Source organism: Eptesicus fuscus, chromosome 9 (genome assembly GCF_027574615.1).
Source record: "Eptesicus fuscus isolate TK198812 chromosome 9, DD_ASM_mEF_20220401, whole genome shotgun sequence".
In the NCBI taxonomy this organism is placed as follows: Eukaryota; Metazoa; Chordata; class Mammalia; order Chiroptera; family Vespertilionidae; genus Eptesicus; species Eptesicus fuscus.
This window is the reverse complement of record NC_072481.1, coordinates 66,818,860-66,838,002: the sequence shown is the minus strand read 5'-3', so window position 1 is coordinate 66,838,002 and position 19,143 is coordinate 66,818,860. Positions and strand designations below refer to the sequence as shown.

General features: G+C 43.0%; 2 protein-coding genes across 2 annotated transcripts in view; both read left to right on the top strand.

Moving 5' to 3' along the window:
- The window catches only part of LOC129147113 (guanylate-binding protein 7-like), a 39,219-nt gene extending 24,916 nt beyond the window's left edge, over positions 1–14,303 (top strand). Inside the window, 3 exon segments of the mRNA XM_054720653.1 lie at positions 10,610–10,805; positions 13,979–14,191; positions 14,194–14,303. Coding sequence (XP_054576628.1) covers positions 10,610–10,805; positions 13,979–14,191; positions 14,194–14,303 — 519 coding nt within the window.
- The window catches only part of LOC103304272 (guanylate-binding protein 4-like), a 113,512-nt gene that overhangs the window by 52,880 nt on the left and 41,489 nt on the right, over positions 1–19,143 (top strand). The window lies entirely within an intron of this gene.

Sequence of the window (19,143 nt, the reverse complement as noted above, 5' to 3'; positions counted from 1 at the left end):
CCAGGGCCAATCGCCACCCTGGGGGACATGGCCGGGCCCAGCCAGGCGCTCCCCGGGGGTCCTGGGGCCAATTGCCACCCCGGGGGGCTGTGGGTGGGCCCAGCCATGCACTCCCCGGAGGTCCCGGGGGCGACTGCCATCAGGGGGCCGTGGGTGGGCCCAGCCAGGCGCTCCCCGGGGGTCCTGGGGCCGATCGCCACCCTGGGGGGGCGTGGCCGGGCCCAGCCAGGTGCTTCCCGGGGGTCCCAGGGGCGATCGCCACCCCGGGGGGCCGTGGGCGGGCCCAGCCAGGCACTCCCTGGGAGTCCCGGGGCTGATCGCCACCCTGGCCTAAATGGTTGGTGCTGAGAGGGATCAATGGGGCCGGTGGAAGGAGCGGGAGGTCGTTGACCACCTAGGGCATCTGCAGCAGCCGGATGCAGAGCTCCGGTCCGCTTTCTCCAGGTGGGCCTCCGTGCGGTCTGCGTCACACTCATAGTGGCTGAGTGGGGACGCTGGCATCGTAGCCCCAGCATGAGGCCAGCTTCCCAAGCCAGGCTGCGGAGGGAGGGAGGGCCTCTGGGTTGGGAGCATTTCCCCACCCCAGTGGACAGGGCACAGCGAGCAAGCAGCAGAGAGCTACTAGCGGTGGTGGGTGTGGTGGCCTGGCTTCCAAGAGGCTGTCTTCAGCTGCTGTGGCCTGCGCTGAGGTGGCTGGTGGTGGCGGCAACTGCGGGGGTGCATCCAAGGCTGGGGCACTGGGAGACGTGGGACTGCAGCCCAGAAAGCGAGGCTCCAGAGGACCTGGTCACCGACCCCCGGCATTGAAGCCGCCTCCTACAAGATGTATCCTAGCCTAGGTGTGTGGGAAGCAGGTTCAGGAACCTCTCCCTTTGCGGCGCCAGAGCCCAGGCCTGCCAGCGCCCCAGAGGAGACCCCCGCCAGGATCGGGGGCTTGACCAGTCTCTAAACCAGGGCGGCCATTAGCCCAGGCCTGCCAGCACCCCTGAGGAGACCCCCACCAGGATCGGGGGCGTGACCGGCCTCCAAACCACCAGTGACCCTAACCCAGGCCTGCCAGCGCCCCAGAGGAGATCCCCACCAGGATCGGGGCATGACCAGTCTCCAAACCAGGGCGGCCATTAGCCCAGGCCTGCCAGCACCCCAGAGGAGACCCCTGCCAGGATCGGGGGCGTGACCGGCCTCCAAACCGCCCGAAGCCCTAGCCCAGGCCTGCCAGCACCCCAGAGGAGACCCCTGCCAGGATTGGGGTCATGGCCAGCCTTCAAACTGTGGCAGCCCCTAGCCCAAGGAGGCCTCCTGGCCGAGGACGCCTGAGTCTGTTCTTGACCTAGGGCCGGGCTCTCCCCGCAAGGGACTCAGAAGCCGCCAGAGTCTAACTGCCAGTCTCTGGGAGTGCATCCACTGTCCACCAAAAAGTAGGGCCATCAAACCATTCAGTCTCAGTGCAGGCACAGGTCCGTGGCTGACGGGGTGGAGGCCAGACCAAAACAAAACAGCAGAAACACCCTGCCCACCTGGGCGGGTACTGCTGTAGTCCACGTGGCCTGGGCAGTGTAGAAAGCGCTACCTTCTCCCAGGTCCTGTGCTGGCACCGCCGCCTCGCTCACCCTCAAGCCTCCCTGAATCCTGACAGCAAAGTGTGTGGCGCATTCTGCAGGAGTTGTGCCGTTCTGGGTGCTTTTGCCCAAAGACACACTTTGGCATGAATTCAGAGCCACATCTCATTTCCCATGAGACTGGAAGAACCATGTAAAAGGATTTTGACAAAAGCTTTCCACATCTCTGTTTATTCTTTTGAATCCATAAAACGACCTTAAAAAAAGCATCCGGGCCACCTAAGAAAGAATGCACTTTCTGGCCAGAGCACGCAGGATTCTTTTGCCCAACAGGTTAAAGGGAGCAGAGCTGGCACAGTGGGAATGGCCCTGGTGCCCTATGAGGAGACCGGGGGAATGGGGTTGCCGAAATTCCATAAGCCTCTTGCCACCTTCTCCTTTGCAAACCACACCATCCAGATCCACCAAGACTGGAGGCAACTGGGAATCACAGCCGTGATTTGGGACATGGTGAGCAAATCTTGAGGGGCCTCTGAAAACATTTGCAGTTGATAAGACTGGTCTTTATTTAAAAAGAAATAAAAAAACAGCTTTGTTGAGATATAACCCATATACTGTACATGTCACCTAAAGTGTACAATGAACTGGTTTTTTAAAGTAAATTCAGAGAGGTACAACCATCATCATGCTCAATTTTTAAATATCTTCATGACCCATCCCCTCCAAAAAAAACTTCTACCCACTGGAATCACTTTCCTGATCATCTTCCCCAAAATAGATTGCACTTTAAAGGTGGGTAAAGGAAAGTTGAGGGAAGTTAAAACCCTGCACAAAGGATATTGTAAGATGACAAAGCCCAAAGTGAAGATCATGTGTTTTCTTTAAAAAATATATATTTTAAAATTTCAGAAAGGGAGAGGGAGAGAGAGATAGAAACATCAATGATAAGAATCACTGATCAGCCGAAACCGGTTTGGCTCAGTGGATAGAGCGTCGGTCTGCGGACTGGAAGGTCCCAGGTTCGATTCTGGTTAAGGGCATGTACATTGGTTGCGGGCAATCAGGCTGTCAGGAGATCAAGGTAGGGGCGAGCAGGCAGGCAGGCAGTGGGGTTAGGGACAATCAGGCAGGCAGGCAAGTGAGTGGTTAGGAGCCAGCGGTTCCGGATTGTGAGAGGGATGTCCGACTGCTGGAAGTTGGACATCCCCTGAGGAGTCCCAGATTGAAGAGGGTGTAGATTGGGCTGAGGGGCACACCCCCCCCACCTCCCCTCCTCCCAGTGCACGAATTTTGTGCACTGGGCCTCTAGTATTGTGATAATTGTGTATGCTGCCAGGTGGGTACTAGACCAATTGGGGGTTTCACTTCTTAAGTTATAGAAATCTCCTCCACTATGCTACTAAAAATTTCTCTTTAAAGAACCCACTGTGGTGCATCACTAAACCCAACATTTTGTTTACCTAACCTCTCTGTGCTCTCAAGAACTTTTGTCCCTACTTTCTAGAAACTGCCTCTGAACTCCTTGGCTTAGCATGAATTTCATTCCTCACTTACTTCTCTAACAGCAAAAAAGCAATGTCCTTTCCATTTTGATTTGGGTTCTAATCAACCCGACCCTTAACTACTTGGCTGAAATATCGTCATTATTTTTAGCCTCCAGTGAGAATAGTCAGTATAGAGTAGAGCCAGATGCAGGAGGAGTGAGGGAGGGGAGACCTAGGACAGCTGAGAACTTGTCCCCTGTCTGCAGCACCCAAGACATGTAGGTTCCCACTGAACTAGCTCTTCCAGGCCCATTTTCATTAACAATAACACACATCCAAACACAAACCTCACACTGGAAGCCCAGGCTTGGCACTGGAGAGCAGAGGGGCGGCAGGAGGCTAGTACTGGGCCTGGCTACCAGCAGCTCAGAGTCTCTGTTTGGATCAGAGGCCTCTCTGTGAAGCGACCAGCACTCATCCACCTTGTCTCCAGGGTGAGCTACCCCTCTGGAACCCTCCCAGGGCTACACAAACAGCCCTCCATGGGGAGAGGAGGAACCCATAGTCCCTCGAATGCCAAAAGGGGCTAAATCCTTCCTGGGATGGATGGAGTAAACCCCATCCACTTGCAGAGGCTCCTGATGGAGTCTCTCCCCCTCCATCTCCCTGTCCCTTCTCAGACTGTCCCTGCACCACAACCACCATCTTAGCCCCACCTCCAGGCCTGGAGAAACTGAGAGAAAAGGTGGTCCTTGACTTACAGACAATTTAATTCCTGAAAGATTGTCTCTGATTATTTTTTAATTTAACAATACTTAATATTCCAAAGAGAGCACAAAGCTGTGTGATATAGAATACTTCAATTCATCACCAACTGCTAGAAATAAGTATAAGATCTAAGAGTGTTTGTTTAGCAGGCATTATAAGAACCATCTCAGAATGTCTTGTCATCCTTGCTGAAAAGTCAAGGCTTGGGGTGGTTTTCACCACCACTTCAGATGACTGACTCTCCTGAGGAGGAACTTTGGAAACCAACTAACTCCATACAAGACAACTATTTCATTTTACTTATTCATTTGAACTTACCTGCTTTTGGATTGGGTATTTCAGTTTACTTACATTTTTAAAAAAATTGTGTTAACTTATCTATTCCTACCCAAAATTTTAAATATTCAGTTTAAGAAATAAACTCTGTAATTCCTCCTGCTTATATCACAGTGCTAGAAGATTAATGTTTTACTCCCCAACCCTGTTCCCAATCACCTTTAGATAAAGAAGAGAAGTTGTACAGAGAAAGTGTGTTAAATTTTTTTGTTATTTTCTGAGAAAAAGATTTTAGACACCTTATTATTTGTTGGCAATTTGCAGTTTGCTGAACATAAAAACATATTTCAACACAATGCCTAACACTACGTTAATCATTAATTATGGAGACCCTGTGTGTTACCAGTCTGTACAGTGATGAGTCAGGCAGGAATTCTTGCTTTATCTATCACACTAAGAAAATGCAGGCTCACAGAGGTAAGTTCCTTTTTCAAGGTCAAATTAACAGGAAGTGATTTGAACCCTGGTAGCCACTCCTGAATCTGTGCTTCAACATCCCAAGACTGCTCTGGATAAAGAAATGCTACTGTTCAGTCCAAATCCACACCTGCATTTAGAACTTTACCTCCCTGCCCTCTTAGACACTCACTTTTTAATCAATATTAACATAGGATTCAATATGCAACACATGATTTTAAGAACATTAAAATTTCATAATATATTTTATCTTCTTAATGATGGTAATGACCAAGAGATTGTAATTTTTAGTGTTGCCATTTTATGGAAGAACAAACTGAGACACAGAGAAATTACTCTTTCCAGTGCACACAGCTAGGAGGGCATGAAACACATGAATGTTGTGTAGGATTGTCTTTGAGAAAGTGAAGGACAGTCAAAGCACTTTGACTACTTCCTGTCCCTTGATTGTATGAAACACCCACTGTGATGAAAACACTAAAGCAGGATCTGTGGGAACCGTTTTCACGTCCCACATGATTCAGGGACAGGTTGAGGGTTCGGGTGCTGGAAAAGTCCAGAATATGAAAGAGACTAGAAACGTATTAATTTGGGAATATTGGGGGCCAAGTGGCAGTCCAAGAATATTGGGGGCCAAGTGGCAGACCCGTCTCTGTCCTTGCTATCCCTTTTATTAAGACTATGGGATACACTCATAGCCTTTAGGCAGGAAATTCCAATAATAGACAATCAGTAGAAATTTACATGAGACTAACAGGTGGAGGCTTCTTCAGCTAAAAATGTCTCAAGTAAACAATGAGTGATTAGCTCTGACCTTTCAGAGCAGGTAAGGTTGACTAGCCTTCCAGGTTCCCTGTCCACATCTTTCTAATTAGTGAGACAATGATCGGTTGCCAGCATCTCCCCCATTTCGTTTCTTTAAAAAATATTGCATCTGCAGACTAGAAATAAACATATAAGAACAAAAAATGAAAGAAGAAATAATGGTTATACTGAGAGGCTAATTAATCAGTCTGTAGCAAGTTTCTTTCTGGGCCAACAGTTTTTGAGATCCAATTTCAATGTTCAACAGTTTCTTTGCGTCCCAGTTTCAATGTCAAACAGTTCCTTATGTGTACATGTCAGTAATGATATCTGGATGGTGGACAAATGGTGGCAATGCAGGTCTGACCCTCTCTGGTTTGGTTCTGGGCAACCTGCAGTGACACACAGCTGCTGACTGCTAGTATGGCAAGGCGTCGTCAACATCTTCCATATTTTGAATGTTTCTCCTCTTGTCTTCATGGCTGGAGCATTCCTGTCAATTCCTCTCTGTTGCAGGAATCCACATGGTCTTGGAGTTGTTTTCTGAAAATATACAAACATATTCTCCACCAAAAGTTAATAAAGGAATTTTTTCTATAAATTTGACTTGGAATCCTTTTTATTTTTTGCCCAAACGATTTTCCTTTGGTTTATTTTGACACCATGTGTGTTTTTCATGAGTGTCTTGCTGTTAGCATTACAAATGAAAATTAATTTTCAAAGTAAAAATTTTTCTAGATGTAATTTACTTACAGGATATTTTTCCTTACATGATATTACCCTACTATCCCCCCTTTTTTTTGATTAATGGAGGCTTTTGGAAATTTTATAATGCAGTCTTGATAACTTTAAATTTTAATTTTTTGCACAAAAATATGACTGCTTTAGGTTCATTGCATGTTAAGCAATTTTACCACAAAATGAAATACCAGTAGAAATTTTAGTTAATACTTTAGGAACAGCTTTTTGTTCAGTACAATTAAATTTTCTTGAATATTCACTTATTTCAATTAGCCAATTTAAATTAATCTGAAAACTTGACTACTATTTTACTGTCAAATTTAATACTCTAACAACAATCTTAGTTTACCCTGTAAATATTAGTGGAAAGGATTATTTGCCTTCTTGAGTACGCCCTGAGCATTCCTGGTGCTAGGCTGGATTTAGATATAGGGCAGCTGCTGTCAGCCAAGTCTCTATTACTCGGGTTCCAATCTGAGTTGGGCCAAGTCTCTGTCTGTTGACTGGGTCCCAATCTAAGCTGGGCATGAGAAGCGAAGCAGCCATGGGGTCAAGAGATCTCCCTCAATAGAGGTGAGGTTTCAAGCCCCTGCAATGTTGGGGGGTGAGGGTCTGTTCCCCACCTCTGTTGACCCCCAAGTTTTCTACTGATGGCCCCTCTGCAACTGTGCCGGTCTTAGGTTGCTCCTTCCCTGAGGAATCTTACCCGTCTCTGGCTAACCAGCCATCCTCCGGGGTCAAGCAGGGTGATGTGAGGTTCAGTTCTGTCTCCTTGGTAGCCTATGACCCCATGGCCTCCACACCCAGCACCTGCCTTGGGATCACCTCGCCTGCTGGCAGGGCCTTGGCACTGATCACATATCTAGGGAACCCAGATTTCTTCTCCAGGGAGGTCCCAGCTTACGCCATTGGGTGAGAGACAGATCCATGGTACCGGCCACCAAAGGTTTCAACCTCAGCATGAACAGAAATCTCAGGCAACAGCTGTGGGAGGGTCCCTCTTGGCAAAAAGGACAATAGAGGCCAATATGGAATGCTCAAGTGCCTTCCCAGTGCCTTAATTCCTTCTGGAAGGGATTAAATCCTTTCATGTCTTTTTTTAAAATACTGCCAAACATTCAAAGAATTAGTTTGTAAGTTTGTTTTGGATAATTGTACCATATGCTGTTGTAAAATATCAAAAATTATATGACATTGTAGAATAATATCATGAAAGGATATTCTCATCTCTGTTAAAGCCTTGAAATTTTAACATGGAAAAAACCATCAAACAAATATCTATATATCATTTAAATATTATAATACTTTTTATAATTATCTTAACATATCAATTAGATTTTCAACTAGTTTTTGCATAGAAAAATTTTGGTTGGGATCACAGAATCAATCCTCTCTTTTAATTAGACCAATAATAAGCAACTTATTTTGAATCACTAATTATTAGAGAAAACACAACATTTTATTTTCTCAAAAATGAGTTCTTAAACTTTAGGCATATAATTACCACAACCACATTTTTCCCAACTTAATTTGCACCATGAACTTTTAAAGCTGGCAGGTCAAATATATTTAGCATTTCCTAGATTAATAACACAAATACAAGACATAATCAATTAATAGATTCAATTCTGTTCTCTAGGTTTTCTATGAGGCAAATTTAAACTTTACTTTTGATTTGCCAGTAGCTCTGGAAATCCAGGTTTGGTTTATTCTAATGTAAATTGCCACATTTTTCAAAGATGGTTCCTGGCAGGAAACTAGATTACCTGTCTGCTGGGGGAAGGGCGTCTATCCCTTCCTCCATTAACAAAGGGCATAGACAGCCCTCACCTGCACTATTTAGATTTTTTTTAAAAAAATATATTTCGTTGATTTTTTACAGAGAGGAAGAGAGAGGGGTAAAGAGTTAGAAACATCGATGAGAGAGAAACATAGATCAGCTGCCTCCTGCACACCCCCTACTGGGGATGTGCCCGCAACCAAGGTACATGCCCTTGACCTGAATCTAACCTGGGTCCCTTGAGTCCGCAGGCCGACGCTCTATCCACTGAGCCAAACCGGTTTCGGCTATTTAGATTTTTTATAATTAATACATTATTTATCTATATTTCAACAATTTCTTTGAGATTCTAGAGTCAATTATAATTATTTTAAAGCATTTACTTTGGATAAATTCTATAACAAAGACAAATTTACTTATTTTCTTGAAGGCCTTAAAAGTTAACTTTGACTGAGGATCATTAGCATTTTAAAAACTACTCTTTATTATGGAAATGAAAATCCTGTTGCTGGAATTAGCTTGAATTTCTTTTGAGAAGACTTTTCCTCCATTTTTCTTAGGGGAAAAAAACTAGTTCTGTGTTTTTCATTTTCTATAGCTTTTGCAGAGAGATTCCAGCTTAAGACAATCTAAATGTCCAAAATCGGACCATGCACGCATTCTGTCTTACAGCTAGGTTCTCTCCCCATGAGCACAGAAATTCCAGACACATTTCTAAATTTTTAAGACTTTTTCATGGCAAGAAAGGAAACTTTAAATTAGCATACTGGGAGAATGGGCTTCCATATTGGATCACCACGTGTCTCCCTTCCCCCACATCCTGCTTACTTTGGGGGAAGTTTCAGCAATAGATCTGGCCGAATTTCTTTTCATGCTTAATAGATAAAGACAGATCTTAAATTTTTTCTTTCTTTTTCGCTTTCCAAAGTAATAACTAACACCCAATTTGGCCAAGATTTGCATTTCCCTGCGAGTTCTTTTATAATTTTTAAAGAAACCTTAAGTAATCTCATTGCAGGAGAGCAGATAGCCAGGCCCTCTCATGCCACAGTTGAATTTCTCTGCACCAGAGGTGGTTTCAGCAGTGGAGTTTCATTTCTTATTACAGATTTTAAATTCTAAATACCAATTAAGGTTTTAATTTGAATAAGAAACCACATTATCTTATAATCTAATTCTTCACCATTAGCCTGGCTGAAAAAGATATTCCCACCCTACTTACATATCACGACTCTGCAGATTGATCCTGGGCTTTGCTTGCTGTGAATTTTTTCCCCCACACCTTTTCTTGGTGTATTTTTCCTCCTTCGCTCTAGGCGAAAAATATCATCTCCTCCAGACGTCCTGCATTCAGGCGCCAGATGTGGGAACCCCTTTCACGTCCCACATGGTTCAGGGTTCAGGTTCAGGGTTTGGGTTCTGGAGAAGGCCACACACAAATGAAAGAGACTAGAAAAGTATTAATTTGGGAATATTGGGGGCCAGGCCGGAGCCCAAGAGAGGACTACACACCGCTCTGGCCTTGCTATCCCTTTTATTAAGACTATGGGATACACCCATAGCCCTTAGGCAGGAAATTCCAATAACAGAAATTTACATGAGACAAACAGAGGTGGAGGCTGCTTCAGCTAACAATGTCTCAACTAAACAGTGAGTGATTAGCTCTGAACTTTCAGAGCAATTAAGGTTGAACAGCCTTCTGGGTTCCTTGTCCACATCTTTCTAATTAGTGAGACAATGATTGGTTTCCAGCAGGATCTCTCCCAGCTGTGGGACTCTGGCAGCTCTGGGTACACCCAAAATAACCCTGGATAGCTGTAGCCTCTCTTCCCTGCCAGCTGAGAAACAAAAATGTCCCTTATTCAAGTTTAAATAAATGAATTCCTGCATTCATAACTGGCCCTAAGTCCTATAAAGGTGTCTATCATGGTATTTTGAGAGGGAGTCTCATTCTTTGTCTTCTTCTCCCTCTCAAAGTCTCCCCTCCTCCAACTGCTACAGCTCCCAGAATTCACTACATTTGTCCTCCTCAAGGTCACAGAGCACATTTATTTTTCTTTTGCTGAGAGGCCTGTTCTGACCATCCTCTATTTAAATTCATGCTCCCTATCTCAGTTCCTACTTGTTTTCTCCTGAGAACTTTCCATCACCTAATACACAAATATAATGCATGCTGCTTATTTGTTTTCTGTATTGTCTGTCTCCTCCCCCTAGAATACGGTTCCACGAGGCAGGAATTGGTATCCATTTTGTTCACTATTTGCTACTGAGCACATAGAACAGTGCCTGGCACATGGTAGGTGCTCAGAGAATATATGCAATTGCTGAGAAACCAAATCATTCTGGAAGTCCAGGTATCTTCTCTGGTCACTTCCCATCTCCTGCATATCCCATTCTGCCTCTACTTACCCCCATATGTTAATGTTCTCACAGCTCCATCATCGGTGTTTTGTTTTGCTCATTCTATTCCTTTTATGCATCATATGAGCAAGATTGTATTAGGGTTTATTTAAAGAGCAATATGATAATGTACACAAGGAATCTGTGCCAAGCCTTGACATACTAGGCTATACTAATACTTACCTTTTAGAAGCATACAAAATGTAGGAAACTGGTTTTTAAGTTCTACACACAGCAAGCTGACATGCATGTGACTTGTGTAACCAATAGATATGATTTCTGGATCCTGTGTTGTGATGAGCTGCTCTACTGGGTTACAGCTCACCATGGCCTCTGGATACACCATGATGCACCCCATCTGTCTGGTGGAAAATCAGAATAATCAGCTGACAGTAAACCCAACAGCACTGGAGATTCTAGACAAGATCTCTCAGCCTGTGGTGGTGGTGGCCATCGCAGGTCTGTATCGGACAGGAAAATCCTACCTGATGAACCGCCTGGCAGGACAGAACCATGGTGAGTGTTGTTCTGGGACAGGGCCATTTGCTTGGAGACAGTGGTAACACAGGCTGACCACACCTCCTTCAGGGTCATCTTAAAAAAAGCCTAACTTGTTCCACTGAAGAAAAGTTCTAACTGTCCTGATGAAATAAGTACCTTAAATCCTATTGTTCCACAAAACCTCACTCTTGTGCCAGTAGTAAGGGGTTCCCAGCTTTATCCAAAGATCCACCCATTATTCTTGATCCCATCCACTCTTTCTGCTGAGGAGCTCAGCTCCTACAATTATTCCCTTCCTTCCTCTCCCATTACTTTTGTCCTAAACTTTAGGGCCTTTTCAACTAGGACACAAATATTGTTCAACATGTCCTTTTTTCAAAAAGGGATGGAAGGGACAACTGACAACAATATGCTAGTATTCTACATATCCCATAGCTCAAGGGGCCTACTATCCAATGTTTTGCTTCATTTTTGAGTAGCACTTGCCTAAATTATACCCTCTTTTCTTTATCAAGTCTTTTCAATATATGAACTATAACACAGAAGAGTTCACAACACATACACATATACAAATTTAATAAAGTGATCCTCTGTGTAATCACTATCAAGAAATAAAACATTACCAGCACCCAAAAGCCCTACCTGTACTCTCTGTCACCTCACTAGAGCTCACCAATGTTCTTATTTTCATGGTGCATGCTTTCACTCTTACTTGGTAAAAGTGGTTTTACAAGCTGTGTATGCATTTGTAAGAATAGCTTAAATATATATAAAGGGAAATCCATTCAGTTATTTTTTTGGATTCTTGCTTCTTTTGCTCAAGAAAAAGTTTAAGTTTTACTTAGTTTGTCATATTTATCTGTATTTATTTATTTTCACTGTTTTATAGAATGCTATTGTAAGAAGATACCATAATATATTTATCTGTTTGATGTTCATGAACATTGGTTTTGTTCTAGTTTTCTTTAGTTTTGTGAATGATGCTGACATATGTCTTCTTGTTCGTATATTCTGATGAACATGTACACAAACTACTTGGTGTGACAGACCCAGAAATAAAATTGCTGGGTCATGGAGTATATATGTTGTCAGCCTTTCTAGATACTCTCAAACAGCTTTTCAAACTTTATATGCAATGTATACGTTTATTAGCAGTAATTGAGAATTCTCCACATCCTCATAAAACTTTGGTAAAAGACTTCTTTTAAAATTTGATGATCTGATGTCTGTGCAGGTGCATATATTTGCTTCATTACAAATAAGTTTGAGCATCTTTTCACATATTAATTTTCTCTTTGCATTTCCTATTTCCTGAGGTCATTTTTCTTTTCTATTAGGTTGCCCTTTTTTTGTTCTTACTGGTTTTTAGAGCAATCTGCCTTTGTCCTGTAACTCATTTCTCTCTATAAAGAACACACACATTTTTATTTTAAATACCTTCCTCTGTGTCTCATCACCTCAGCACAATTATAGGTTAAACCTCAATAACTGAACTGCTATGATTAATAGCAATATCTCTCATTGTCCTCTCACTGTCTCTTTCTTTCTGTCTCTCTCCTTCTCTCCTCCTCTCCCTTTCCTCCCTTTCTCCTTTTTGCTTCATGATCTTTCCCATTTTCTTCCAACAAAAGAGTTATTTAAATTCTACAGTGATTGTTATATGGATGATAAAGTTAAATCTAATTGAGTGCATGTATTCCTAGGTTTTCCTTAAACCCATAGTCCTTTAAGGAAACGACTTAATTGTAAATTCCTCTGCATCATTAGGAAGAAGAGATACAGAAGAAATACAAAGAGAACAAGGAAAAGATGAAGAAAGCAACTGAAGGTGAGAACAGTTAAAAACATTCCAGATATCAAAATAATAAATTGTATTTCAAAATTAAGAACTCCGCTCTTTGAAAAAGCACACTTTTCATTCCTTTCGTAGAATGAAAAAAACAAGTCACAGATTGGAAGTAACTATTTGCAAATCATACATCAGATTTAGTACTTGTATCCAGAATATTTGAAGAACTCTTAAAACTCAACAAATATCTTACTAATTGTAAAAGCAATCAGCCCATTTAAAAGGAAAAAAAATGATATAATTTAAACCTACACTTCATCAAAAAGTATACTTGGATGGCAATAAGTACAGTATATAATATTATTAACAACATCATTACTTATTAGAAAAGTGGAAATTCAAGCCACAATGAGATATGACTATGCACCAACTAGAATGGCTAAAATTAAAAGAACTATACATCTCAAATGTTGGTGGGAATGTGGAGCAACTGGAACTCTTATGCACTGCTGGTGGGAATGTAAAATGGTAAATTACTGTGAAAAAGCTTGTCAGTTTCTTAAAAAATTAAACAAATACCATGCAGAGTAATCATTTTGCTTCTACATCTATCCCCAAGCAAAATGGAAGTTTGTGTGCATATTATAGCTTTATTGTTAATAGCCATTAACTGAAAACAATGTCCATCCACAGGTCAATGATGAATGAATTTTAACATATCCATATAAGAAAACACTACTGAACAACAAAAAGGAATAAACTATCAATATATACAAGAATGTTATGAATCTGAAAACAGATATGTTGAGTGAACAAAGGCAAATAAAAATGTCTACATATTGTATGATCCTTTTATGTAAAATGACAGAAAATGCAAGCTATTCTATAGTGACAGAAAGCTGGGCAGTGGTTTTGCTTAAGGGATCAGGGTTTATGTTCAGGAGGGAGGAGTTTCCTAAGGGCATGTGAAGATGTGGCTGTTTCTGAGTGATGTGCATGCTCATTACTTAATTTTGATGGTGGATTAACAGGTGTATACATGTTTGATAGGTAAATAAAAACTTATGTGACAGTGTATTGCATTACTATTATACCACAATAAAGCTTTTCCAAAATAAATTAAACAACAAAAACACTCCGGGTAATGAGAAGCCTTAGAATTGTTAATGTTAGCCATATCAGTGCACCTGAAATCAAAGAATAACAAGGATAGTTTATAGTTCTAGAGGATTTTTTAACTATTATTTACAGTACTCTTTTGCTTACTAGGTACAAAAATTATCAGAAGAAGTTTTCTCTATGAAATAAGAATAAAACAAAAAAATATGGATTGAAAGGCAAAATAAGGCTATAACAATTTAATCCTCATGTTTCTCTGCTTATTTTTCTTTCTCTGAAGCTCTGAGAAAAATGTTCGATGAAATGCAAAAGAGAAATCAGCAGATGATGGAAGAGAAAGAAAAGAATTATCAGGTACAGATGAAACTATTGATTGAGAAGATGGAGATGGAGAAGGCCCAGTTCATGGCAGAGCAAGAGAGGATTCTAAATCTTAAACTTGAGGCATTCAAATCTGTCATCACCATTTTATTGTCTACTGCACTGAATCAAAAGCATGCTTAGATGTTAGATCATTATGTAAGATTAAGAATTTTTCTAGTTCAAACACTAGTAGACACTTCATTCTCATACTGCTTCTACCTGTGACTATCTCTGATTACTAAAGGGTATTACTTGCAGGATAAAATCTCATGGGATCCTTTATTATTAAACTGGAGGCCCAGTGCACAAAATTCATGCACAGGGGTGAGGCAGTGTCCCTCCGCCCAACCTGCACCCTATCCAATCTGGGACCCCTTGAGGGATCAGGCTTAAATGGGCAGTTGGACATCCCTCTCACAATCCAGGACTGCTGGCTCCCAACTGCTTGCCTGCTTGCCTGATTGATGCCTAACTGCTCCCCTGCCAGCCCGATTGCTCCTAAATGCCCTCCCCTGTTGGCCCAGTCACCCCTAACTGCACTCCTTTGCCAGCCTGATCACCCCCAGCTGCCCTCCCCTGCAGGCATAGTCACCCCTAACTGTCCTCCCCTGCAGTCTGGTCACTCTCAACTGCTCTCCCCTGTAGGCCTGGTTCCCCTAACTGCCATCCCCTCCCCTGCTGGCCTGGTCACCCCTAACTGCCCTCCCTTGCCAGCCTGGTTGCCCCTAACTGCTCTCCCCTTATGGCCTCATTGCCCCCAACTGCCCTCCCCTGCAGGCATAGTCCTCCCAAACTGCCCTCCCTTGCAGGCCTGATTGCCCCTGAATACTCTCCCTTGCAGGCCTTGTCACCCCCAACTACCCTCCCCTGTAGGCCTGGTCCCCCCCAACTGCCCTCCCCTGCATGCCTAGTTCCCCTCAACTGTCCTCCTTTGCAGGCCTGGTCACCCCCAACTGCCCTCCATTGCTGGCCTGATCACCCACAACTGCCCTCCCCTGCCAGCCACCTTGTGGCAGCCATCTTGTGTCCACATAGGGGCAGCCATTTTGACCACATGGAGGCAGCCATCTTGTGTGTTGTAGTGATGGTCAATTTGCATATTGCCTCTTTATTAGATAGGATTACTAGTAAGCAATAGCTATCACTGCCAAGCACTGTGCAATGGCTTTACAATCAATCTGTTATTGCATCCTTATGCTAAGTTATAGGTACTATGATATTCTCTTTTTCAAATGAGGAAATTGTAATTTCATGAGGGATAAGTAATGTTTCAGAATCCTACCTTGTGGAAGAATAGCTGGTCTGTCTATCCTACTCAGTGAAGTTCAAGTGGATTCTCTTTCTGCCATACTGGGCAACTTTATCTCTGTAGGAATCCTAATGAGTAGGAGGAAGACTTGTGACCATATACACTATTAATCATGTAATTACATACGCAGGCTGCCTGTATCATCCTGTTCTCCAGGCTCCACTCCAAGTCATTGTTGTGTCCAGATGTCCACCCAGAAATATAGGACCCGATCTCCTCAACTTATTACTGTTACCTTGCCTCCAAGTTTTGGAGAGTTGTACTAAGTTCCCTCATCAAACATCTGCCATGATTCTGAATCATGTAGTAACCTTCCTAATGGAATTCACTCATCTTTCTCACCTTAGATAGACATTTGAGAGGCCACACTGCCTATATCAGAGCTGAAGGAAGAAATGATATAATTTCCAGGAAGGGTGTAGTGCATGTGGGTGAAGAGGGCCAAGAATATGATTCTGCATCACTGAGAGTTTAAAACTAGGAGAGGACAACATTTCTGTAGCTAAATAGAACTCAGAAATATTAATGAAAAACAGGATACTCTGGAGAGAGTGAAATATTAGCAATTGAGAAGTGCACTTAGTTCACAAATAAGTTTCAAACACTCATGAAGGATTAACATAGATATTGAAAAGGGAAATAATTTGGCAAATGTGGGAAATGTTTTACATTGTGTGAGTTCCGTCTTCATTTTTTATCAGTAAAATTTACAGTGTCTCCAGAAGAAATACAAGGAAGATATCAAGAAACTTCACATTGAAGTAAAGTTTATGGAGAAGAAAATGGAAGAAACAAAATGTACCATACTCTAAAAATGCTAGGAACATAACTTCCTAACCAGCTCCCTCCCTCCACAGGGAACTACTTGATTGAGCAACTTCTGAATGTCACACAGTTGCCACTAAACTAAAATTAGAATCAGGATGTTTGTAATCTTGTTGAACCAAAAAAACTGCAAAGACAAAATAAACTGCAAATACAATGTTTCCCTACAGAGTGATTCAATTCTTGCTGAATACAGTAATAACTAGAGGCCCAGTACATGAAAGTAATGCACAGGGGTGGGGTGTGTCCTTCAGCACAGCCTGCACCCTCTCCAATCTGGGACCCCTCTAGGGATGACCAACTGCTTGTTTAGGCCAGAAGGATCGGGTCTAAAGGGGAAGTTGGATATCCCTCTCACAATCCAGGACTGCTGGCTCCCAACTGCTTGCCTGCCTGCCTTCCTGATTGCCCCTAACTGCTTCTGCCTGCCAGCCTGATCACCCCCTAACCACTCCCCTGCAATCTTGATTGATGCTTAACTTCTCCCCTACCAGCCTGATTGACCCTAACTGCCCTCCCCTGCAGGCCTGGTTGCCCCTGACTTCCCTCCTCGCCAGCCTTGTCACTTCTAACTGCCCTCCCTGCTGGCCTGATCACCCCCAAATGCCCTCCCTTGGAGGCCCTCCCCTGCTGGCCATCTTGAGTCCACATGGGGGCAGCCATCTTGTGTGTAAGAGTGACAGTCAATTTGCATATTACTCTTTTATTAGATAGGATAGAGGCCTGGTACACGGGTGGGGGCCGGCTGATTTTCCCTGAAGGGTGTCCCAGATGAGGGTGGGGGTTCCCTTGGGGCATGGGGCAGCCTGAGCGAGGGGCCTGTGGTGGTTTATAGGCTGGCCATGACCCCCAGAAACTCAAGCGGAGGCCCTAGTATTTGGGATTTATTTATCTTTTATAAATGAAACTTTGTAGCCTTGAGCAGAGGCCAGGGATGGCCAGGAAGCTTGGCTTCCTTTATCACCGGGGGTAACCCAAGCCTCCTGCTCTCCCCAGGTCCATGGCCATTGCCATTTTTGTTGGGATTTATTTATCTTCTATAATAGAAAGTTTGTAGCCTTGAGCAGAGGCCAGGGCCAGCCAGAGTGTGCAGGAAGCTTGGCTTCCTCCATTGCCAGGGAAACCCAAACCTCCTGCTTGCTCTGTGGCTGCAACCATCTTGGTTCAGTTAATTTGCATACTCGCACCTGATTGGCTGGTGGATGTGGCTTGTGGGCATTTCAGAGGTCCAGTCAATTTGAATGTTTCTCTTTTATTAGTGTTGATGATTAGTATGATTCTTACATAGATTCTTTATTTGAAAGCATGGTTACTGAGTCTAGAGACACATTAAATTATATAATGAGATGCATTTTACGATAAGGAGATATCAGGCAGGTTGTGTTAAGGGTAGACTTGCTCTCCTTCACATAACTCACACTTCTAGACATCCTAAGCCCCATGCTATTGCTCAAGGGTTTGCTTTGGTTTGGGGATAGGGTTGGAGTGTTTTGACTTAAGGCAAAGCTGATGGAAGTGATCAAAGTCATGGGACACATTGATCATCACTCCTGCCAAGTAGTCTATGGCTCAGGGGCTGACTGCAAATCAGGGAGACCTGGGACAATTGACTGCAAGGTGCAGACAGAGTACATTTCTTGGATGGGTGGTGGCTAATGGCCAGTGGGCACAGATGGACTCTCGGATACTGGTAGAAGAAGTACTTGCCTCTGTGAAAAATGAATTTATGTGTGGATGCTTCACCCTCCCTGTCTACAAAATTTTTCTGGGTAATTACTGTCCATTCACTGGCTACCCACCTCTCTGTCTTCTATTCTCTTTCTTTAGTCTTCTTCTTCCCACAATTCAGAAAGTAAATTCTACAGTCATAGAAAGGGTGATTGAACTCAATCTTGAAAGAAATTTATTTTTATTCCTCTGAGAACCATAACAATAATCCTGCAAAACTTAAACTAGACTCTATTGTTCTCTCTGCCTTTCTGTCTTTGTGTAGGAATAATATTTTGAGGGGGGAAAAGAATATTTACCTTCAACTCACATTATATGCAAACTAAATTTGAGATGAATCATAGTTTTAAATGTTAAAGTGAATATTTAAAAGCTTCTGGAAAAAAATAGAAGAAATTTTTATAATCTTAGTGTGTAAAGGAACTCTTCGCGCACTGATGATGAGACTGAAACTGATGTCGCCATCATGAAATCATTATGGAGATTATTACCGCTAAAAATTGAAAGAGAAAACTACCATATGATTCAGCAATTCCACTTCTGGATTTTTAGCCAGAAAAATAAAAAATACTAACTCAGAAAGATATATGTAGTCCTATATTCATTGCAGCATTATTTATAACTAGAGGCCCATTGCCCGAAGATTGGTGCAATAGACCTGGGACTATGAGGTTTTGGTGGGAATGTGGAGCAACTGGAACCTTTGGACTGTTCACATAATGTGGAGCAACTGTCACATAATGTGGAGCAACTGTCACATAATGTGGAGCAACTGGAACCATTAGGACTTATGAGTCCCGCCACCCGCGCCTCCCACCAGCCCAATCTGTCCCCTCTCAGCAGCGGCTGATCCGGCCTGCGGGAGGTGCGTGGGGGGCGGGGCTCACATGATTGGGGGTGGGGCAGTGTGTGTGGGCTGCCATCTTTGCTGGGTTAATTTGAATAGCGCCCTGATTGGCTGTGGACATAGCGAAGGTATGGTCAATTAGCATATTACTCTTTTATTAGGTAGGATAACCAGTGTATAAAATCACTCTAAGGGTTCATTGGCAACTGAATGGATAAAGAAAATGTGGCATATTCACTGAGTGGCCAGATTATTATGATCTCTAAATGCATAATAATCTGTCCACTCAGTATACATACATACATACACACACACACACACACACACACACACACACACACACACACACACATACACAGTATATAATACTCAG